The sequence below is a fragment of the Eublepharis macularius genome, chromosome 14 (assembly GCF_028583425.1).
Source record: "Eublepharis macularius isolate TG4126 chromosome 14, MPM_Emac_v1.0, whole genome shotgun sequence".
Taxonomy (NCBI): domain Eukaryota; kingdom Metazoa; phylum Chordata; class Lepidosauria; order Squamata; family Eublepharidae; genus Eublepharis; species Eublepharis macularius.
Window position 1 is genome coordinate 37,291,228 of NC_072803.1, and position 23,773 is coordinate 37,315,000.

General features: G+C 44.7%; 1 protein-coding gene across 1 annotated transcript in view; it reads left to right on the top strand.

Moving 5' to 3' along the window:
* TGFA (transforming growth factor alpha) overlaps positions 1–23,773 on the top strand; it is a 51,963-nt gene that overhangs the window by 15,481 nt on the left and 12,709 nt on the right. The window contains exon 2 of the mRNA XM_054998544.1: positions 5,719–5,772. Within this exon, the coding sequence (XP_054854519.1) occupies positions 5,719–5,772 (54 nt within the window). The remainder of the gene's footprint in view (positions 1–5,718; positions 5,773–23,773) is intronic.

Below are 23,773 nucleotides of genomic sequence, written 5' to 3' on the forward strand. Positions count from 1 at the left end.
TTATTTTATTGTTTCAAAACATTTTTTAGCCACAAATAAAAACAAGATTAAAACTAAACAATTTAGGAATGTCAGTAATATAAAAACAAAGTTAATTAAAGCAGTCCTTAATAAAAATGTCTTCAGATGCCTCCTGAAGATTGATAGTGATGGGGCCAGGTGCAGTTAATTGAGGGTGCTTTTCCATAATTGTACCCGATATGCTGTGGTTAGCTAAGGTGATAACTGTGATGGCAGATTGTTTTGGAGGAAGAGGCTAGGGTATAAGCAAACCTGATTGTCTTTATAAATTCAAGCTCATTCCATTTGGACTCTGGAATTCTCCAGCACCTTTCCAGTGGCTGGAAGACAGTTTATTGAATGAGACTGAAGAGTTTTCTGTAGATGACATTGCAATTTTTAGCAAAGAGTTGAATTTGCATCCAGTTCATTTAAGTGAAGTATTAATAGTGTTCAGAAGATGGGTCTTGCTATAAAACTGAGCATCTGCCAGCTTGCTAGGCTAGAGGTTGTGTATATGGAACATAGAGTGAGAATGTTGCATTCAGATGGGATAAGGTAGAGGGTACAAGAGACTGTGAACCCTCCTCTACCAAGAAGTGGGTCAAATCATTCCTTAGAATAGCAGGGTGTTAATTGCAGGTTTTTAATCTATGTTGGATTCATTACCACCCCCTTCTATGCCCTCTCAAAGAGAACAATGCTACACAAAATTGGTTGGACCCCAGAGAATCAAGTTGCTTTTCACTAATGAAAGGGAGTTTTTGTTTCTTTGCCATTACCAAAAGCTCCAGTGACAAATACCTTTACATGGCAGTTGATGCCTCAGACACTGGCATGAACTGTATTGCAACAGGAATGCAGAAGAATAAAGCACTCCTTTGCCTGTTGCAGCTGGAATCTTATGTCCACGGGGAATGACTGTGAGTTATCTGGGTATTAGATAAGCTGAGGCTATATGTTTGGGACAAGAGTTTTGCCTCCTATCTGATCACTCACCTTTGCAATGGTTTCAGACTACTAGAAAAAAACTCTCTTGAACATTGAAACTCTAACAGTGATTGAGGAAAACATAGGAATTCAATATGAAAACACATAGCTGTAACTTGTAATTGCTGATGTGTTGACAAGGAAATAGACTAGGACTGACCAAGATTCCTTTTACACAGTTGAAATTTTAGCAGGGAAACAATCCATGTGCACAATCATGTATGGGAACATTTGCATGCTGAGTCATGGAAACATTCATGTGACCAAGATTCCTTTTACACAGTTGAAATTTTAGCAGGGAAACAATCCATGTGTACAATCATGTATGGGAACATTTGCATGCTGAGTCATGGAAACATTCATGTGTTGCATATTTTATGTATGAAACTATTTTTCCTTGTTCACTCTGCAACCAACCTCTTCTAGAGGTTGTGTATTTCACTTACATGAAGGAGTGTGTGTGGTAAAATGACACTTTACCCACCGATAGCTGTATAAAAATTGCTACTGCACAAGGTAAAAATGTTAAATTTGTGCTCTGTTAATGCTCAGAGGTTAATCTAAAGCCATCCTCATAGTAGGCAAAAGGTTGCTGATCAGGTTTTGCCAGTTAGCCTCCAGTCCTTCTGGGTGTGGAGAATGGCCTTTCATTGTTCAAGAAGAGTTGCCCACAGGACAATAAAGTCCTATTCCTATGGTCTTAGAGTTGGGACTTATTAGCAGGGGGCTCATAGAAATATGCTAGAGAGAGCCTAGTAATTTTCCTTTGGGTTGAATGGGAGGCGTCAGAGAGTGCTTGAAGGGGGATGTGAAACAAAGAGAACTGGTACAGAAGGGAGACTTGGTTTTAAATGGGAAAGCTTTAAGGACAAGAGAGACTTGAATAGAAACAAATCCAGGAATGGCTGGGAAAGAGACCCAAATATGACCTGAAACAGAAATCTGGCAGTTTTAATTTTGTTAAAATATTTATATCCCTCCTTTCTTTGTGCCTCAAGGGGTTTGCAGATCATAACTTAGAACATAATTTAAATGCAACAGACTAACCCCCCCTCAAGAGATACCTGCAGTTATTTTATTAGAATGTGTTAAGATTATTCTGTCTGCATCTTAGCTGATCTTTGCAGGGGAAAGAGATTGCATTTATTGTTCATGTTATACATTTTAGACTTCTTTGCCTAATGATGTGATTTTCTTTTTAATAATTAATGACTACAAGTATCAGTGGAGTTACATTTTTTTCCTTTTTATGAAGTTGTTGTTATGATGGTCTGTCTGTGCCTTCAGCCCACGCTTTCCAAGGCACAAAAAGAAGGTGGGGAGGCTGTTGTGCACACCTGAATTCTCACAGTTTTCCTTGCATCCAAGGTAACTTAGAGCAGGCATAGCCCAGAAAAGCCTCTGACGTTCTTAATTGGAAGAGCTGTCTCTTAAGAGACAAGAATAGAGTTTAGTTTTGAGAAGACCAGATAGGCATATTCTGGCAGCAGCAGCAATGTAAGGAAGCTTATTTCGGCCAGTGGATAACAAAGTGAAGCAGAAGAGGTGAACTCATTATTAAGGACTTGGGACCTGGACCAACTAGTTAAATTCCACATCCCATATGGTAGAACGAGGTACCTGCTGGGCCCATTTTCTCATATCACATAAGAAGCTTGAACGCTTAGAGTTGAAAGCTTGTTGTGTGCAGGGCCAAGGGAGGTCCATGGCTAAGATCCCAAGGGGTTATTGCGTCATCTAAGCAGATAGTGCTAGGCTAGACAAGTCAGTGATCTGACAGTGCAAAAGGCAGTCTTTTACAACAACAACAACATTCAATTTATATACCGCCCTTCAGGACAACTTAATGCACACTCAGAACGGTTTACAAAGTATGTCATTTTATACCCACAACAGTAAACACTCTGTGAGGTGGGTGGGGCTGAGAGAGCTCCAGAGAGCCGTGACTAGCCCAAGGTCACCCAGCTGACTTCAAGTGGAGGAGTGAGGAATCAAACCCGGCTCTCCAGATTAGAGTCCCGCGCTCTTAACCACTACACCAAACTGGCTCTCAATGTCAATATTATAGTGAAGAAATGGGAAGAGGGGAAACTCTTGTCAAACTACCTGTGTGAAAGAACCGTTTGTAGCCCAGTATTTCAAGTGTGTTCAATGTTGGATGTGTTTCCCAGATGTTTCCATGCCTTCACGTTCCCCAAAGATCATTGCTTTGAACGTGGCGGGTTGATAAATTTTTAATAGCTCAGAATGCCCAATTGAGCTAATCGGTCTGATGTTTGTTTTTTGCGGGTGCTAAACCCTGGCTGGGCTGGAGAGGGGCCGCTTTTGAGGGAGCGGAGCTGTCTGTGCCCCAGCTTGATTCATGGTGGGCAGCAGTCCCAAGGATGAGGTTCAGTGGAAGCATTTCCAGCCTGTTCCCATCACGCCAGGATAGGCTGTTGGCATATTTATGGATTGCAGCTTGGCAGGTCCAACAGCTCACTTGTAACAGTTGGGATGTGAGCCAGCTCCATTCCTGGGACAGTTCTGAATTGCTTTGACAATCAGTTCTGCACCAGCTCCTCTCTCCTGTAAATGGTAACTCCTTGGTTAGGGAAATTAATAACAAGAAGCTATTTCTGCTTTATTAACAACTAACAAATCACCTATCATAACTATGAAGTGTGTGTATGTGTGTACACACACACACACACACACACACACAAACTGGAGTTAGAGAGGGCTTGAATTGCAATATAGGATCTTTATCAATAAGGACTTAGCCACTGTGTGTGTACAATGGCAGGTTTTGTTCCTGCCACAAACTTCCTTCAAAAGCAGTGTTTACTATTTGTCTCCTGTCAAAGTGAGTGGATGTTTTTTCCCATTCTAAGTAAACAGTAGCCTAAGTGGTCCACATGTGAATGCCGCTGGGGTAAAGGCTTATCTTTCCTTCTGGCCCTGTCGCAGCTGCTGAGAACTGAGTGTGCTTTTGTCTGTATAGCCCTATCATGGGGCTTGTCTTGTGTTGGAATGTGACAGAACTTTTATGGCTTTATGGGGCAATGGGATGCATGCAGCTAGTCCATCTCTTCTTAGTTGTCAAAAGGATTCTTCTATGCAACCCCATCCCCTCTTATGGAATATTGTCCAGAAATTGATAAGAACTTCTGAGGAAGGAGAAATCATTTTACAAAATCCTCTTATTCCCTCCTTAGTACTTTGTGTGTGGCTTGAAGACCCAGGTACGGTCAGAAGACGTGTGCTGAAATTAAGCATCTGGTCACTGCCTAGATGGGAGACCCACATGTAAGGTTCCTTGAGTTTCATGATGGAGGAAAGGCACCATGTAAACAAAATGAATAAGCAGTGCTTTTTTCCAGCTGGAACGCAGTGGAACAGAGTTCCAGAACCTCTTGAAAATGGTCACATGGCTGGTGGCCCCGCCCCCTGATCTCCAGACAGAGGGGAGTTTAGATTGCCCTTTGTGCCACTGAGCGGCGCGGAGGGCAATCTAAACTCCTCTCTGTCTGGAGATCAGGGGTGCAGGGCCACCAGCCATGTGACCATTTTCTCCGAGGGCAACCCACTAAGTTCCACCACCTCTTTTCCCAGAAAAAAAGCCCTGTCGATAAGTATGGTATATTTCAGGTGGGCAGCCATTTTGGTCTATAAAAGAAGAGCAAAATTTGGGTCCAGGAGCACCTTAGAAGCCAAGTAGATTTCCAGGGTATGAGCTTTTGAGACTCAATACCAGTACTGTATGGAGTCAGAACTGAATTGCAGTGGCCATTGCTTTTCTGGGGATCCAACTTTCTCCTTCTGCAAAACAAATGGGTGCACAGAGCAGAGGGTGATGTGGTACGTAGAAAAGAGGTGCTTTCTTCTTCTGTTCCCCAGTGACAATTGTCTTGCAAATTCCCTTTTCGGCTGGTTTCAGCTGGTATCCTGTCTGGGATATGTCTTAGAGATGAGGTGTGGGGCTACTCATGTTTTCCCACCCTCTGTTGGTTTGCCTTACAAAAGTTGTGGCCAAGCTTCCACTGCACAGTCTGTCTTAAATCTCCATGGCCTTTTGCCAAGAGCAGTATCAGTTTTGTTAATGAGACTGGTGTGGTAGGAAGTAATTCATGATAAGAGACGCTTGGGACAGGTGTTTGGCTTGGGTGTGTCCTTAATCATGTGTGGAGTTTCTTTCCTCTTAGTGCTTTTGAGGAACCTTGCTTCAGCCACCTAGCCCACTCCTGCCCTGAAGGTGAATAGGCTTGTTTCTGAAGTCTGCAGACTTCAAAGCATTATCTCAAGTCTTCATTGGTCTCTCCAGACTGTGGTCCCCAACTGGGTTGGAAAATTCCTGGGTTTAGGTGTGTGGCCTGGTGAGGGCAGGGACTTCGTTGGGGTTTAATGTCATAGAGTCCACTTGTCAAAGCAGCTATTTTCTCCAGAAGAACACATTCCTGTAGTTTGGAGATCAGTTGTAATTCGGGGGGGGGGGGGCGCACCTTGAGGATGGAAACCCTACTTCAGACCTGAAACTGGAGGTGCACTTGCTGAGTCGCCTCAGGGTATTTTGTGTGTGAACTCTGAGCTGCAGACATGCATAAAATCTCTGCAACCCAGAGCTAACCAAAGGGCTTTCGAAATGTTTGTTCTAACTGATGGTGAGATTCTGAGCAGCTCATTTTAAAGCGTGATATTTTGAAGAATACTTGCATCTTTTCAAACCTAGATTTCCCCTCTTCCTTCCAGGTATTCTGTTAAACCTGTGCCATGCCTTGGAGAACACAACATTGGTCTTGAGTGGTGAGTATTGCACAAGCTGTAAAATGTAATGAACTATGCTTGCCCTCTGACAACTCATTGCCGTTCAGCTGAAAAGCATTGCTGACCATGACTCAGCATAACCAATTGACAGAGCTGAGCTTGCCTTGTAAATTGCAGAGCAGTCCGGGGCCTGGAAACTCAAAGGCACTTCTGCACTGACATTTGCCCTTGGATGCCTGAACATTGTCTAGGGAGGCCTGTTTTGGGGGGGAGGTAACTTGTTGGTAGTGCCCGCCCTATGAAGCTTCCATGAGGCCTTTTCTGACCATTAGAAATTTACCCTTCCTTCAAGAAACTCAAGGCAGCATACATTACCCACCCCTTTCTATCCTCAAAGTCCTGTGAGTATTGAGGTAGATCAGTGTGAGAAAGTGACTGGCCCAAGTCATCCAGTGAGCTTCGTGGCAGAGAAAGAATTTTAACCCAGGTCTCCTGTGTCCTAGTGATTGCTGCACCGCTCTGGCTAGGGATCCCGGGTGCCTGCCAGTGGCAGGCAATTTTCTGGCAGTTTACCTGCTTGCTCATTAGCCACTGGCAACCTGTGGGAGTTTTTTGACCCCCTGGAGGTCACCTGCCACCAGCGGGTACCCTGGGAACACACACAGCACATGCGCTCCCAGCAGATGCGACAATGTCACTTCCGGAACTGACATCATTGCACCAACTGTGGGAGCACTGCCGTGGCCAGTGAGACGATGTCATTTCTGGAAGTGACACATAAGCAAAAACACGCTCACAGAAGACACAAGGTGCCAGGACCCCCCCCCCAACTCTCGTTTGTGTTCAAAGAGATGGTTGCAAGTTACAACTTTGCTTTTTAGAGGAACATTTGCTGGGCTGGGAAGTTCCAGTTGATCTGCCCGCTGATATTTCAGAGGCCTGTTTCTTTACTGAAAGGATGTGTTTAATATATTGTTGCATATTATAGTGGTTTTGAATCTGTGAGCTACTTTGAGGCTTTAGGCTCTAAACTAGGGTCGAAGCTTTTTTTTTTTTTTTAAATGCTTCGGTATGAAACAGTGACATTGATTCCCCCCACCCCCATCTGCCTACCTGCATCCAGTGCTCAGGCCAGTTTGCTGAAGACCGTGGCGGGCTCTGTTTGGAGAACCTGAGTGTTAATAACACTGTCAGGATCAGACCAAGATCCAAAAAGATCTTTCTAAAAATTCCAGCAACAAAAGACGTTTACAGTGAAATCCTAAGCAGAGTTTCTCCACTTTAGCGACCCTTGAAATGCAGAATGTGGCATTTTAGGTCCCCCTGTCCTGCCCCAGCCCTTTCAGGATTCCAACTTTCTTCGTTGTTGTTTTTTTTTAAATCAAGCTTTTATATTTGGAAAATGTTTGCAAGGCCTGCCATTGATGTGTAGAAAACTTCTGGTGGTCTGAGGCTTCTGTATATCTAATATGAGGGGTTGAGGCTCAGCCGGTACATGGAGTTGCACCCTGAATTCAAAGCCCCTGTCTATAAATGCACATGAATGAAGTTAGTTGGATTTACTTAACCTGAGGTCCTTTCCACACGAACCTAGAAACTCAGTCTTATGTTCCAAGGCTGAAATCTGTCTCATGTTGTTTGTTGGTGCGATGCAATCCTGCAGGGCTGCTGAATAAAGTGTTGTCAGGCCAGTTGATCCAGTCAGTGAAGCTTTTCCTGCATAACATCCTTTCAGGTTATAGCTGGGGGAAAAGAGTGCTAGAATACTCCCTGCAATGCAAAACCAGCATGATGAGAAAAAAGAGTCCAGCCTTGCCATCATCCTGGCACAATTGTTTTTCTCACATACTGTCTGCGGCTATGAATCTTCACATGAAATGGCACAGTCCAGGGAAAAAATGGCCGTGAATTCTTAACCTTCGACAGTCTAGGAAGGGAAGCCTTCCCTTATGTGCTTTTAATTAAAAGTAGAACTCCAGGCAGAGAAGGTTCATCGACGGTGCCTGTTGAAATCATCAAACTAAACTACACATTATATTGTGGATCTATGGAAGCAAATGAAAACAACTGGCAGGGATGCCTGATATGGATCAGGGGGTGGTCTTGTTGGGTGAAAATTTTAAACTCCTACTCCATTTCTGTGATAGAAAATGCCATCTCTTGTCCTTCAAGGCGGGGGGTGGGGTGGGGTGGTCAGTATTGTTTTTCGCTCTCAGGAGCTAAAGGCTGCTGGCAGGGCTAGGTTCGATAGGGGAAATTAAGTGGGAGGGGCACGAAGCAAGAGCCAGTGGTTGTGTTTGTCCCCCATCTCCATGGAAGTATGCAATCAGGGCAAGTGTGAGGGGCTAACCCCTCCTTCCCAAAGCCGTAGTCTTAATCTATATTGAGTGGGCTTTCCTCAGCCTGCTTTTTGAGGCTCACTTGCATGTTTGGAGGTCCAGTTATGGATCCCTCAATGAATTCTGTGCTTTGGCCCTTGAAAGCCAGAATATAACAAGCCAAGGCTCATGGCTTAGCTGGAGGCAGATGTTCTTTCTCCTATGGCTGCTGTCCCCCCAACCCCCAAACTGAAAAAGTGAGTTCTGACTTATGAAAGCTGATGCTGAATCAACTGCTGTTAACGCACCACTGGGCTTCTTTTTATTTAGCCTACCGGTGGCCTTCCTGCATTATCCCCTGCTCCTTTTCTGAAGCAATGTGGGCAAAATTATCCTATCCTGCCTGGGAAAAAAAACTCTGATGTAACAGTAGTGAAATACATAATTACAAGGTTCCCTCCTGCCATTTTTAAGGACGCAGCGATGTTCCCAACTTTCCCTGCAGCTGGGTTTTCTGGTTTTCACCAGTTTCAGATGATGTCTCTGTTTACTTTTGCTGATTACTTGCTGGTGCAACCAAGAGGAGATTTGGTGTCTGCCCTTATCACGAATGTTATCTTGATTGCATTTAACTAACAAAAATGGAAGGAAGTATCTGGTGCCAGCTCAGTTAACTAAACAAAGCTCTTTCCTCATTCTGGCCAGACCTGATAAGAGAGGACTGCACAGCAACCCAAGCCCAGCTGTGCCCTGCTGTTCAGGCCCTGTTTTGCCTGTACTTGAGTAATAATGCAAAGTGCTTCCAACACATAAAAGTGTGCAAGGGAACATCAAGAAGCTGCAGCTTTCATGGGGATGCTTCCGTACTCATGAGACCAGCAAAAAGCCACCCATAAGTGTTACGTTTATGTGAGCCTTCAAAAGATAGTTTCTGCTCTCCCTCTCAAGGCCTGTATGGGAGCAACCTCAGGGCCAAGCTACAAGTGACGAATGACACTTGCCTGGCAAGTGAACAGACTCACGTGTATTCCTCCCTGTTCACTTGCCATTCACTTGCGCTCCACTTGGTCTGTTCCAGTGTGTGTTCCAGTATTCTCTCCCAGCTGGAAGCACTAAAGAGACTTGTTACAAAAGCTATAGGAGTTTCCCGTGTGCTGGCTATTGAGCAGAACTGAAGGGTGATCTGATAGGCCATCTTGTCCCTATCCACCACATCACAGAGGATATGACAGAAGTAACTCTGGCCCAAAGGAAAGACCCCAAATATGAGCCATGTCATGCTTTTTATTGGGCCTGATTAAAACAAGGATGCAAGTTTTTGAGTTCTCCAGGACTCTTCATCAGGTTGGATGTTGAAGGGGTGAGGAGATGCTGAAAACATTGATTTTAAAGGCCTCTATAGTGTAATCCTATGCTGAGTTATTCCAGGTTTAGACTGGCATAACTGTGCAACGGATTGCACTATTAGTCTGCATCCTGTGTAGAATGACAGGCAGACTTGAGTGCATTGGACAGAGCCTGTATTCTGGGAAGAAGGGAAAATGGAAGCATCCAGTTGAAAATATATTTAAAAGTGGTTAACCGTCTCTCTGGCACCAAAGGTCAAACACATAGGAAAAACTGGATAGTCATTACATTTTCCTTCCCTCTTTCTCCTCCTGCTCCCAGTCAGGGTTGCCAGTTCTGGCTTGGGAAACTCCTGGAGATTTGGGGAGGGAGGGAGCTCAGCAGTGATGTGATGCCACTCTGTGACTGCAGTTTCTCATAGAGCCAAGCTACAAGAGATGAATTACACAAGGAGCACATGAAGGGAGTCTCAATGTTAGCTGGGAAGTTGAATTTTAAAAGAGATCGGAAGGCTTTGTTAATTTCCCCTTTCTACAGAGCCAGAGAGCTGCTGCTGGGAGGGTTTGTTAATTTCCTCTTTGCCTTCTGAAGGCTCTGTTAGTTTCACCTCCCCTTCTAGAAGGCTAAGAGGAAATAAACCCTCTGAGCAACATCTCCCTGGCTCTATAGAGAGGGGAAATTGACAAAGCCTTCTGATATCTTTTAAAACTCAGCTTCCTGGCTAACATTGCAACTCCCTTCACGCAGGGCCAGATCGAGGGGGGGCAGGGGGGGTAGTCTTCCCCCGGTGCCACCAGGGAGTGGGCGCTGGGAGCAGCTGCCAGCTGCCGGAGCATGCGGGCAGCAGTGTGGACAGTCTCGCAGCCCCCCGCGCTGCCTTTCGCCTGCCCCGCAGGACAGGGGGCAGCCGGCTTGCCACACACCCCCTGTCCTGCAGGGCAGGCAAAGGGGAGCGCGGCTGCCCACGCCATTCACCTGACCCACAGGAGAGGGGGCAGCCGGCCACCCCCTGTCCTGCAGGGCAGGTGCATGGTGCAGGCGGCCTCGCAGCCCCCCGCACTGCCTTTTGCCTGCCCTGCAAGACAGGGGGTGCGCGGCAAGCTGGCTGCCCCTTGTCCTGCGGGGCAGGCGAAAGGCAGCGCAGGGGGCTGCGAGGCCCCCGTGCCATTCGCCTGTGGGGAGGCGAATGGCGCGGGTGGCTTCCCAGCCCCGCATGCTGCTTCCGCCACCCTGCATGATGACGTCACCAAAATGATGTCATCACGCCACGCCGGGTCGGACTAGGGTTGCCCCAGGCACCGGCAACGCTAGATCTGGCCCTGCCTTCACATGCTCCTCCTTGTGTAATTTATCTCTTGTAGCTTAGCTCTGTATCAGGCATCTGAAGAAGAGAACTTGATTCTCGAAAGCTTGCTAAAATAAAATTGGTTAGTCTTAAAGGTGCTACTGGACTCTTTTTGATTTAGCTTAGCTCATAGACATTGTGGTATACCATAGAGTCAGCCCTCCTGTACTGCCCTTTCTTCCAAGGGGACTGCTCTGTAGTCTGGAGATCAGTTGTAATTTCAGGAAAATTCTAGGCCCTATCTTGAGGTCAGTAACCTTACTGTCCTCTCAGTTCTACCACTTACTGGTGGTTTCCCTACTTGTTGGTATAAGCACTTGGTCTTCCCAGGGGCTAAATTTAGTTTCTGGCTTGATTAGATCAAGCCAGACCCACCATCATGTTCCTCATGGTAGTCAGCTAAATGGCTTTGGTGGCCCACAGGCAGGACATGAAGGTAAAGTTTTGCCATCATTTGAGCACCATACTTGATTAAAAAAAAATTTTTTTAAGAGTCAGCTGATATAGGATGGACCTGAGTTAAGGACAGAACATGAAATGTTTATGGGGCATCTCTTGTTTCCCCTTCCCCTCCCAATATTGGCAGGTGACCTGCTGTAGCCTCCACTTCCTTGCTTTCCAGAGTGAAAATTACCTCAGGAAATAACCTGACATTTTTTTCTCTTAGACTTTTCCTCAGAGTTCTGCCTCTGATCACATTTCATGCCTAGAATATGTAAAACAGGATCACTGAAATCTATGCAGAAACTTGATCCATAGTTGTACTTGGATTTCTCACTCTCTGGAACAGAGTAGGGCTTCTTGAAAACATTTACACAGAAATTCTGCACATTTCATAGAAAGCTTCCCCATCACTTGCTATTTGAGATTCCTTTAATGGGAGAGGTGGCACAGTATTGGTCTGAAAGCTGCTTTCTGCTGAGACATGGCCCTTTCTCATAAAAGATACCTTGCCTTGTACAGGACAGTTCAATAGCCTCAGTCAGGAGCGGGATTTGAACCCACACCTCTGGCTTGCTCTTGCAGACCCCTTGGTCTGCTGGCTGTTAGCTCAATAGACACTAGTTTTTGCATCTCATCTAAGCTTCCCTCCCATTTGGTTAAACTGATTAAAATGGTAAGCCTTGGCCAAATGAGACACTTCCCGGAACTGATGATTGCCACAAGCTAAATTGGGTTAAGCATTGTTTGAGCAGCTTGTTGTTCTATCTGGGTTTAGTTAAGGCAGCTTTCTTGGAGGGATATATGGCACAGATCAAAGGAAGAGCTCACTTCCTAGGAGGTTGGGTTTGTGCTAAACAGATCTGTCTGCTACTAATCAAATGTCAGTATTCTGTAATAATGCTGTTCTGTCATGGGGGAAGGGGGAGATAGAGGCTAAAGCTGTTGCACAGCTGCCAGGTCATTCCTACAGAGCTGTATGGGGCAAGCAGTTTATATCCTGAATTATAGACTTTCAGCCTCGATAAGCGTGTAAATGTCTGCCTGTTTCACATGTGATCTCTTTCTGAGACAGAGGGCACTTCCTTTCATTTGGGGACATCTGCATGTAAGATCTCAACATGGGGTGATTCTGTGCATGAATTTTTGCACTGCAGGTTTGCGCTCTTGAAGTTCCGGTTAGATGTAGGAAATTGCAGACCAGTTAAAGTGGTCCTGTGTTGTTGGCTGTGGGAGTTATATGCCCCCACAGGGATTGGCAGTTGGTGGGTTTGGCTGGTTCTGCATACTTTGAATGGTATCTAGCTAGATAGTAGGAATAGGTAAATCTATGCCTGTTGTTGGGACTGTAGGCCCTAAAAGCGCTGTGCAGTATAATCTAACGTATGTTTCCTGGTTCTTGATATACATTTGTTGTGTAATGGAGAAAAGTGCCAGTGTGTGGAGGCTGCAGAGGAAGGAAGGCAGACAAAAGCATGAAAGACACTGTGGTTCAATGATAAAGTGTGGCACCTTTTCATGCAGAAGGTTCTAAATTCAATTCCTAGTATTTCCTGAAATGCTCTGCTCTGCAAAGATGAACCAACTTTGTATATGCTTCTGTTTTGCATAATACCAGATCATGAGCTGTTTGGGAAACTCAAGTCCAACCTGTAACCATCAGAAATCTTGTTTGGCACTGACTCTGGTTTCTGTTTAAATTTAAAGTTTAGTTACATAAGGTCTAGAAACTTGCTCTTCTTTATTGGAGGATGAAATTCTTAGGAAGCTGAATGCTACACCCAGTAACAAATGTTGCAGTGTTTCCTTTCTGTCCCTAGATTGCCGTGCTGGTGCTGCTCTGCCTATTGAGGACTGCTTGCCTTGCTCTGGCTTTGTTGTCCCTTGAGAAGTGCTGCGTTCCCAGTGCCAGGTGTTGCTAAGCAGATAATCAAGAGGTGTGCTGAATGGATGCGGTTATGCCATCTTTATTGAGGGGAAGCTATTAAACTGAAGGAGGCTTTACAGTCTGCTCTGCAGCTGTCTCAGTGTAGATAGTACAAACAGATGAGTCAGTTTTACATTGGGCGAAAAAGCCTCTTGTCCAGCTGTCTGTCCTTGGCAATTGTGATGCAGTTTTCAGCTTTGAATGGCAAGTGCTCCTGAGCATTGGCTACTTTTTGAATACCTCTGAGCAACTAAGAGCATTCTGTAACATTTCTGGTGATACGAAAAGTATCGATTTTTAGCTGGGTTTAATGCCTTCAGATCAGTTATTATTTTGGTTCCAGCTCCCCTTGTAGGGATGTAAAAAGTCCTTCATGGATGTATTTGATCACCCCCAAATGCATTCTGATGTTCAACAGGCTGCTGCCGTAAGCTAGGGCATTGGTAGAAGAATAATTCCTCCAGAGATCATTCTCCTGCGGTCTATGCGATGAGGGGCAAGGAAGGGCTAGGCTCTAAGGTCAGAATATTTGCAAGCAGCTCTGGTCCCCGTGCCCACATCGGTTGCAAAACAGCTGCAAAGCAGTAGGGGGGAAATGGTGACTTTTGCTGTTTTGCCTCCCATTATTTTTCTTCCTGCAATCATCATCTCTTCTCCCACATGCGCACCCTGAGTTCTCAGTATACGTTTGCAGTGTCATGGAGAAAAGTGGCAGCATGTGTCTGGAAGCTACAGAGAAATGCAGATAGATGGAAGGGTGAAAGGTGCTGTGGCTCAGTGGTAGAGTGACAGTGGTAGAACATCCTTTCAATGCCCCAAGTGCATTTCCTGGTACCACCAGTTAAAAGGATGGGATAGGTGATGATGTGAAAGACCCCTGCCTAAGACCCCGGAAAGCTACTGCCATTCAGAGTATTGCCCATAGTGTGGTTATTGTCCAGGAGTTTGTGCTTGAGATGGTGGCAAGGACGTCTCCCTTGCTTTGTGGGCAATTCTGGTTCACTTGTGGGCAACCATAAGATATGGCAACTTCTCTCTGTGAAAAACAATGCCCAGTATGACAGAGGTAGCTTACTCTGGGAGGCCTCTTAACCACATACTGGCAGATTTCAATGAAAGATGGAATTTGCTTTGTGCAGTTGCCAAAGGATTCTCAGGGTGTTCCCCAGGCCGTGGTGGAGTCGAGGGGAAATCAGTGTTAAGCTAAATGGGCTTGTGGGTGATCCAGTAAGATAGGATACAAATAAGACCAGGATTAAGACCAAATTAGAGAATAAAAGGGGAAAAGATTATCTGCTCTCTTCCCACTTCAGTGGCACAAGCCGGCTGTGAATGTCCCAGGAGGAGGGATCCATTGGATCTAATTTCCTTGTGTGAAGCTGTACTGGAAATGTATAGCTCCCATCCATGAACTCTGTTGGGACTACTTTGTTCATGTTTGTCAAACTGTTCTCTTCAAAAGGAAATTTGAGCAAGGCATGCTGTGTGTACATGCGCATGCGCCTCTCTCCCTGTCCCTTCCTCTACCACCCTGATGATGGCTGCAGTCATAGCAGTGCCTATTAATGAGGCTTGCTTTCTTGCTTCCCAACTGGTGTTCCTAGTTACCAGTTGCTGCAGAGAAAACTCTGACCAGAATGTTTATGTTGAAAATGTGTTTCTAACAGACTCTTAGCACTAGTTTTGATTCTAGGCAAAGACAAAGAGGCTTTGCCAAACCCATGATGTCTTGCCAGCATCGTTATGGTTCTTTCAAAGAGATCTTGGCTCTGTAAAATAGTAATTTGGCTCAGTTTGAAGCTCAGGCAAAATATAATATCAAGAGCTCAGTCCAGAATGTCAGCAATGACCTGAAATACTCTGGACTTGGACTTCTGCGTGCAGTTACTTGTTATTGTCCTGACAATTAACCTGTTGAATGTTGTTAGATAACATCCTAATGAGTTGAAAAGACAACACATTATGAACACCTTGCTCTCTAGCCCAGCAGTTGTAGAGGGCTAAGTTTGTGTTTATATACATACCTGTGCACGCATATGCATACTTGCTCCTCTCTCTGATATCAGAGCTGGTTCTTTCTATCCTGTGCTGCATTCGCAGTCAAAACAGACTTTGGCCTTTTTATAAGGGGTGTGTGTGTGACTTTAAATAACTGGGTTATTCCTGAGGTTCTGACTTTTTGCCAGGAGGATTCGATCTTGCTCTTGCTAATATTGTTAGCTATAAATAATAGAGTCCAGTCGTTTAGAATTTCATGGTATAAGAACAGTGAGTGTAACTTGGGAGGAAAAAAATTGGTAATAGTAGAAACCTCTTTGGTACACTTGTGTTAATGCTATAAATACAGTTGGTGAAACAGTGACTTGCTAACTAGAAGTCCCGTTGAGTAAGGGTCTTGCCCACTTTCCTGAAATATGGGACAGGTGCCACACTGGGGAAAGGTGCTCAGAAGGGCCGCAGATGGCGTGTTGAAGACTCACTCCTGAGCCACTGAGTATCACTGGTGTAAAGTTAAATTAACATATAAACAAGCAATGGCAAGATCTTCATGCACATTTTGTCATACCACAAAACAAAATGATAATGCAAACAATGCAAAATGATAAATAAAATGATAAAATGATAATGCAAACAATGCAAAATGATAAAAAAAACAATCAGCCAGATGTTTGGCCAATCTCAGTTGATTCCTCTCTTTAATACAGCTCCCATTTCAAATGGCTTTTGTTCATGCAGATCCCATAATTCCAACATAGCCCTTTTGGTAGTCAAAGAGGTCCTCTTCCTCTCTTTTTCACCAACGGAAAAACTGGTTTGATCCAACTCTTTGTACTTCCATTGAGAATTGCTTAGAGATACTGCAATAAAATCATTGCTGAAAGGCACCCAAAGAAATTTCTATACACCATGGTAACCTGGCACCTGGGATTTGTCAAGCCCTAGCTAGAGCCTTGTCTGTCTTGGATACTTAAAGCATGTAAAGATCATATCAATGTCTCTAATGTCCATTATATATCAATCACTGAACGAAGACATCTTCTCTTGTGTCCTAAAACAGGCAGTCATCTGTCCATTACTTTAAAAAAAACTGCTAAGGAAAAATGATCTGGCCAAGTATCACCTGTTTTCCAAATTGCCCTTTTGGAGTAAAATTATAGGAAAAAGGAGTTGTAGAGCAACTCCATGCCTTCCTGATAAATACCTGCCCTAGGCCCCTTTCAGCCTGGTTTCAGACCAGGCCATGAGATGGAGACGCTGTTGGTGGCTCTAGTAGATAACCTCCATCTAAATATAGACAAGGGCTACGCCTCTTGCATTTACTAGACTTACTGGCAGCCTTTGACACAGTGGAGAATGCCATCCTGATGCAACACTTGGAGACAGAAGAAGAGATTAAGGATTTTGCTTTGGATTAATTCCAGTAATTCCTTATGGGCAGAACTCAGAGGGTTGCTGGAGGGGACATGTTTTCTATAGTGGGGGACCTGCCTTGTGGGATTCCACACCAGTGCCTGACTGCTGTAGTTGAATGGCAAAGGGTAAACAAGCTGAAATCAATTCCTGACAAGACAGAGGTAATGTTGAGGCTGAAGCCCTGAAAGACGTGGGGCTCCCCACTTTTGATGGGGTCCCATTGTCTCTCACTGACTTAGTTAAGAGCCTAAGGATGACTCTGGATGCAGCTTTATTGCTGAAGCCAGCTGATACTTTTGCAAAATGGATGTTCATCCAAACTAAATGAAGTTGATAGATGGCCCCTACCTTGACTCAGCTGACCTGGCCATATGGTCCTATGCTATGGTTACCTTGAGGCCAACATACTGTAATGTAGGGCTGCCTCTCCTGCTATGCTCCACTGTGACAGCTTTGCTCATCAGAACCTTCTGAAGGTGCTGTCTTGCAAGCAAGTAAAATTGGCAACTGTCCATTCACACACATTCTGAAACAGTCAGCATGAGGCTATTAGGAATGCCCCTTTGCTTCTATTCTCTCACACAATGTGCAAGACAGAATTGTTCAGGAAGGCATTCTTGTAGAGGACTAGAGCTGTGATGAGTCACTGTAGTGTAGTAGCTAGTGTTGGACTAGGACCTGGAACACCCAGGTTCAAATCCCCCTTCTTCCATGGCAGCTGGCTGGGTGACCTTAGTCCAGTCACACACTATTAGCCTAACCTACCTCACAGGGCTGTTGTGAGAATAAAATGGAGGAGAGGAGAAAGATGTAAGCTGCTTTGGATGTAAATAGCTTCCCTGCTGGGAAGAAAGGCCGCATATAAAATAAATAAATAAAATAATGGATCAGCTCAAGAGGTGAACTGTATTAGGCACATTGTTTTTTTCCCCCTTTCCTCTTCCAGTTTTCAATCCCAGCCCTACCGCATTATGTTGTTTTACTGGAAACCTTCGCTGATAAATATCATTCAAATGCTGTCAGTTCTATCATACTTGGAATCTGCCTTGAGTCCCAGTTAGAAAGGTAGCCTATAAATGGCCATTTCCACACACATTGAATAATGCACTTTCAATGCACTTTCACAATCCTTTGGAAGTGGATTTTTTGTTCCACACATGGAAAATCAGTTTCAAATGTTCACTAAAGAGTATTGAAAGTGGATTATCCAACGTGTGTGGAAGCAGCCAATGAAAATAGTTGATGGGGTTGGTGGTGGGAATGCAGAGTTCTCATGTTGTGAGTAAGGAAGCAGGAATTACTGGGAATATCTTGACAGCTGCACCCCATCTCAGCTATGCATGTCTCCTCCCTTCCTACAGGTACAAGGCGTGTCTAGTGGCATGAGTCCTTGGGAATGAGCCAAAGGGCTCTTGGCCCTTCTCTTAGCCTGTGACTTGCAGTTCATTTCTATGGAATTGCAACCAGCCCTTGATATATTGTTTTGCTTGGTTTGTTTTTATTGCATTTTTGTTACTGTGAGATGCTCTGGTTCCCTTTTGCAAGTAAAATTGGCTATAGTTGCTTAAATTAAATAAGTAATTTTGTTTCGGGGGGAAAGGATGTGCTGTTCCTTAGACTGCTGGTTGAACACTGCATTGCCAAGCCAAGGTACACCAGATTCTGCATGAGGTCACTTCTTTCATCCAACTTTGCATCTTGTCCTCCCTCCCAAGAGCTTGGAATGAATGGATGAATGAAAGGGCTCAAGGGCTCCTCTAGCAGTAGAAAGGGCTCCTTTAGCAGTAGATTTAGCTGACCAGAGATTTGAACCTGGTTCCCTCGCTGTCCATTGCAGCGGCTTTCCACTTTGGAGCCTGTTTTTAATATGTTGGTATTCAGCACATAGCTTTGTCTTCTAGCCAAATGGAATATGTTAGATCAACTTCTCCTTTCATAACCTGTACAATAGCCCATGAAATCAAAAGTGCTAGATGATTTTATTTCCCTTCTTTCAGAGGATGTTTAGCAGATTTTATGAATGGATAGAGCTGAAAGAGATGGCATGGGGGGAGGGAGGCTGCAAACATGTCAACACTTCCTTTTTCTGGCAAGTGCTAAAACTGAAGAAATACGGCTTGTGCAGAGCACATGTGTAAGGAGTTTGTCTCGCGTGATCCGTCACTTGGACCAATGGAGCTGTAACAAGCTGGATGTCTTGATCCTGCTCTCTCTTTTTTTACGCTTTGCCTAGGTTCAAAGAGAGACTGCTTCGGAGGGTTTGTAAGGGGCCAATTCATACATCCTGATTATTTGCTCAGCAGAGTGTTGAAAGGCATTTTGTGTCTCTTGGAAGGTATATTTGTAAATATCCCTCCTGGCAGTTGGATAAAACCTCCTTTCTAGGCTGATGTTCGGCCTGATTTTAAATGGCAGGCATAAAATTATAGGAAACTCTGTAATTTCCAAGCCAGGGCAGGAGATTTTCCTCTTTTGGAAGACTCTCTCATTCAGTTCCCCCTGATGGGACAGACATTAGCAAGACTAGTGGGGCGTTTTAAATTTAGAGGCAAGCTATGAACGACACCCCCCCCCCAAACACTGGAAAGTTTAGCAAATTCTGTGAGAGAAACTCTTGTTTCCCTGATGGATGGTAGTAATGTCACATTTTAGGCCACCGGCTCCCTAACCCAGGGATTTCCAGACTGTGAGTTGGGATAGACAACTCTGCCATGAAAAGTGCTGGTGCTTGGAAGTGTGTGCCGGCAACACCTGCTGAATAAGGCTTCTGAGCAGCGGGAAAGGGGCTCCATTGCCCTGTTGGCCCTTCGTGCCTCTCTCTGTCATTAGCAAAACCAGAATAAATACAGAGAAGCATGCCCATTTCTGCATACTGGTGTCACAGAACTGAGCTGTTCTTTGTGTACGGTTTGGGATGCTTGGCATTGCTCTTCTGAAAGAGCAACGCACTTTAAAACCTGGAAGTCAAGGCAGGTGCTGCACGTGTCTTTGGACCCTGATTGCCAGGAGTCCTTCCTGACCTCTCCCTTCCCTCAAGGGTCCTGGCGTGCTTTTGCAGGAGGAGATCTCCTTCCTGCATTTAAATCTATGCGCTGGTCTTTGGCAGCACTCCTGGTTTTGTGCAAGCCTTTAGGGGGTCCGCATGTGACTCTCTTCATCTTTAATTTGCTAGACATAATTGCAATCATTTCTTTTTTCCGGTTTCCTCCTTCAGTAATAGCTTAGGGTAGTTTCCCGTTTGGCCAATTGCTGCTGCCTCCTACGTTGCTAATGCTCCTCAGCATCTGTTTTTAAAAAATGACTTGTTTTGAACATTCTTCCCTGCTATCACTTTATTTCATTAATTCTCTGCCTTTCTTCCCAATGGAAACCCAAAACAGCTCACCTTGTTCTCCTTCATATGTTCTCTTCACAACCCCCCCGCCCCCCCCCCCCCGCCCGAGAGGTAGGTCAAGTTGAGTGTGTATGGCTAGCCCAAGGTCACCTAGCAAGCTTCCATGACAGAGTGGGGATTGGAACTGGGGTCTCCCAGCGCCTAGCGTGGCATTCTAACCACGACACCTGACTGGCTCTCATCTTTCAAATGCTTTCACTTTCCTTCAGTTCTCATTTTGTCCAAGTTTTATATCTGTACCAAGCTGGACTCCTTGTGTCTGTTTTCATGATTTTTTCAAAAGTGATTCCTCCCATCAGCAGGTGTTTCTTATCAAATGCCACTTTTGCCAAGTTTTTCTGCTGCAGGTCTCCCAGCCTACACATTCTTGGGTATGCTTTCTGTTGCTTCCCATTTATTGCTTGCTGCAAAAAGGGTTCTCTTGTTAGTTCCAAAGGGGTTTGTCTGTTGTTGCAGTAGAAATAAGCAGGTGTCTTGTGGCAAGTGTTTCTGGACTAGAGCTAATGTGCTTGTAATGAATCTAGAGCTTCATGTGCTTGTAATGAATCCTCATTTTACTTAAATATTTATTCTGGCTAGGAAGTACAGAGTGAAATATAACTGTGTAAAATGCCAGTCTAATCAGGAAAAATGGAGACCAATCACTAGCTATGCTAAGCTAGTTAATTCCTGTAATTCGTTGGTACTCACTCTTCAGCTTACAGTTAAATTCACAATTACCTTCAACTAAAAGAGCCATGTGACCACTGTATTGCTTGTGTGCCACCCTACCAAACACATAAAAGAAGATGTAACTATTAATATTAAATAGATTAAATTGCCAGCTTACTTCAAAGCATGTAAGGTTCTCTTCTCTCTCTCTCGCCTCTGCTGTTGAACCTTCACCAGCTGTTGTGTATCTGGAGTGAGGAAAGGGCTTCCCTCTCTGCTTTCCCACTTCCTCTTCAGCATGAGGGGTGAGGCTTTCAGAACAAGCTTGTAGTGGGAAAGGGGGAGTAAAACCTCCACTAGACCACTGTGACTGCCTTGCTCTTTTCCGAGGTGGTTGTGATGGTGGTGGGTGATAGTACTCCTCTCTCAGGCCAGCTTGGCTCTCTGTGGCAGATGTCCAGGCGCTAGGATGAGAGCACCGAGGCTGTACAGACGAGTGGGGTGTTGGACAGACAGGTGCTCTGCCTCTGTCCCGGGTATGAGGCCTGCAGCTCAGGTGGCTTACAGTTTACCCATCCTCCACTGCCTCCAGCTGAAACTACTTTTACTTGTCGCTGGTACCTTTTGCTCTCATTTTTTGTTGCTAAAACTAAATTCACTGTGTTTAAGATCAGAAATTACTGATGTAACATTAGCCAATTTATTTCCTTCCCATTTACTTTAATGCCTGTTTGCTTTTAATTGCATCCTCTCTAAAGATATTAAACAGTCCAGGGAACATGGAACAACCTTAAAAACCCTATACAAATGTTGTCCAATATCACATCATCCTAATTATAGCTTTCTGGCTTTTTGTGTATTCTTTTTCTTAGTCCCATTCTGCAGTCTCTCCACTGGCTACCTATCTGTTGCTGGGCTCCATTCAAGGGTATTGGCTATTGCATTCAAAGCTCTTCACGGCCTTGGTCCAGCATATCTACAGGACTGCCCCTCTCTCCATGTTCCACCATGGCAATTTTGCTCATCTGAACAGGGCCTTCTACAGGTGCCACTTTGTACATGGGGCAAAATCATCAGCTGCTCATACATGTGCACCTTATAGAACAGCCTACCTGAAGAGGTCAGAAAAGCTCACACTTGCCTGGCTTTCTGCAAATGATGCAAAGCTGAATTATTCAAGAGAGCTTTTTGCTCAGATAAGAGGACTGTACTGTAAGGAAGCAATCTCAAAGAGATGCATCAGTAAAAAGATAGGGGCATAGACTTTACTACTATGTACTATCTGTTGCTTGAGGTACGATCCTACTGGCTAGTTCTATGTTGTTTAGTATGTCAGTCTTAGAATTGCTTATACTCTATTTCAGCATTTCTTCAACACTCTATGGGATTTCTGCTGGATCTTTGCAAATCTTCATTTTTATACCCTGTTACATTGCTTATTGAAATAGCCTTGAAATTCTGTACTAACTCACACTGTGTAATCCGCCTTGAGTCTTAGTGGGAACGGCAGACTATAACTTAAATAAATAAAATAAAAATGAAAGCTGAAAAATGAGTGGATGTGATGCTATACTTCCATTGTGGACCTGCAGATGGTCAGGATATGTGTGGCTTGATGACTGGTTGGCACCAAAAAGGACTAACATGAAGATAAAACATTGGTAGGATGCTACCTTTGTGCAAATGTGTCAAATGGATCAGAATGCCAGACATACCCACAGTATAGAGGGAGCCAAATAAATGCACTTCAGATTTGGGCAGGCTAGGAGGGAGCATGTGAGTGTTTGGGTACACGGCAAAGCCAACCTGAGAAAAGAGTAACTCACTCATCGCTGCAAGCGGCCGTTGGGACCAGTTAATAATGCAGTTGCTTCCTGGCCTGTTCAAAATACACTCACACTCTCTGTTCCTCTGTATTTGAAAAAAGACTCTGAAATCTGGCCCTCGGGAATCGTAGACCAAAGTTCATCCAGTCTGCACGTTAGCCTGTCATACAAACAGCTTTCCGAAGGGCAATAAATCAGCCATGTCTCTGTGTGTAATCTTATTGCCAGTGGTTAGTGCATATGAAAAGTGCTTGGCTGGAAAGTCACTTCCATTGAATCTTTATGTCTCTCTACTTCTATCCTGGCTGAAATAGTCAGCTGTGGGGTTGTCTTAGACCAGCACAGGCAAAAACTAAATTGTGATCCTGTTTGTAGATCCTGAACCGGGTCATGCCGATCTCTGAAAATCTCTTACCTGGGAAGCACAGGATGGTCCTCATTGCCCAGGGCTCCTTGGTTTATTCTATTATTCATTTATACCCTACTTTATCCCCAGTTGTGACCCAAAGTGACTTACATTTTATCGTTGCAACAACCCTGCGAGGTAAGTTAGGCTGAGTGTGTGTGACTGACTCAAGTTTACCCAGCAAACTTTTGTGGCAGATTGGGCATTTGAACTTGGGTCTCGCAGATCCTAATGCAACGTTCTAACCGCAACATCATGCTGTAGCTCTCAGGATGTCATCTGCTCCTGGGAAATCCTGTTCCTACCAAGGCTGTTCCCAGTTCTAAGGCCAGCAGTCCTGTGTTCTCTTTGTCCTGGGCCACATTATAGCCATTCTACTGCAAGTCAGTCACAACAAATTTGACATAAACAGCTCTTTAAAAATTCTCAGATGCTGGTAACTCAGATGCAAGCTGGTTCTTATATTGGCAGATATCCCCAAAGTGTGACTTGTACATGCAGCAGGCCCTTGGGATTGGCTTTGCTGCCTGTGGGAGCCATTTTGTTACTGCTTCCTGTGGGTGATCCCAGAGCTCTGGCAATTTTTTTTGAAAGGTGGTGATTGTTACAAGACAGGTGGAAATAAAACAGGGTCAGATGGCTTTGCTTGTGGATGGTCACCAAGTTCATTTAGCTATGGTGAGAATGGGAGAACAAAAGGAAGGAGGTAGCTCTTTGATATGGACCCTTGAGGACAATCAACGGTGCCCTTCCATCAGTTCCTTGATGTGAACTTGTAAACTGCAGCTGTCTAGAGACAGATTGTGACAAATTGCTTACCAGACACGGCGTGGCTCTTGGCCTGGTTCCCAGTCTCGTATATGCTCATAAATAATGCCCGCCCAGGTTGGATCAATAGGCAACTTGCCTAGCTGTGCTTTTCACTGGGAGAGTGAGTAAGGACAGTGTTTCACTTGCCTAGAAATTTGGCA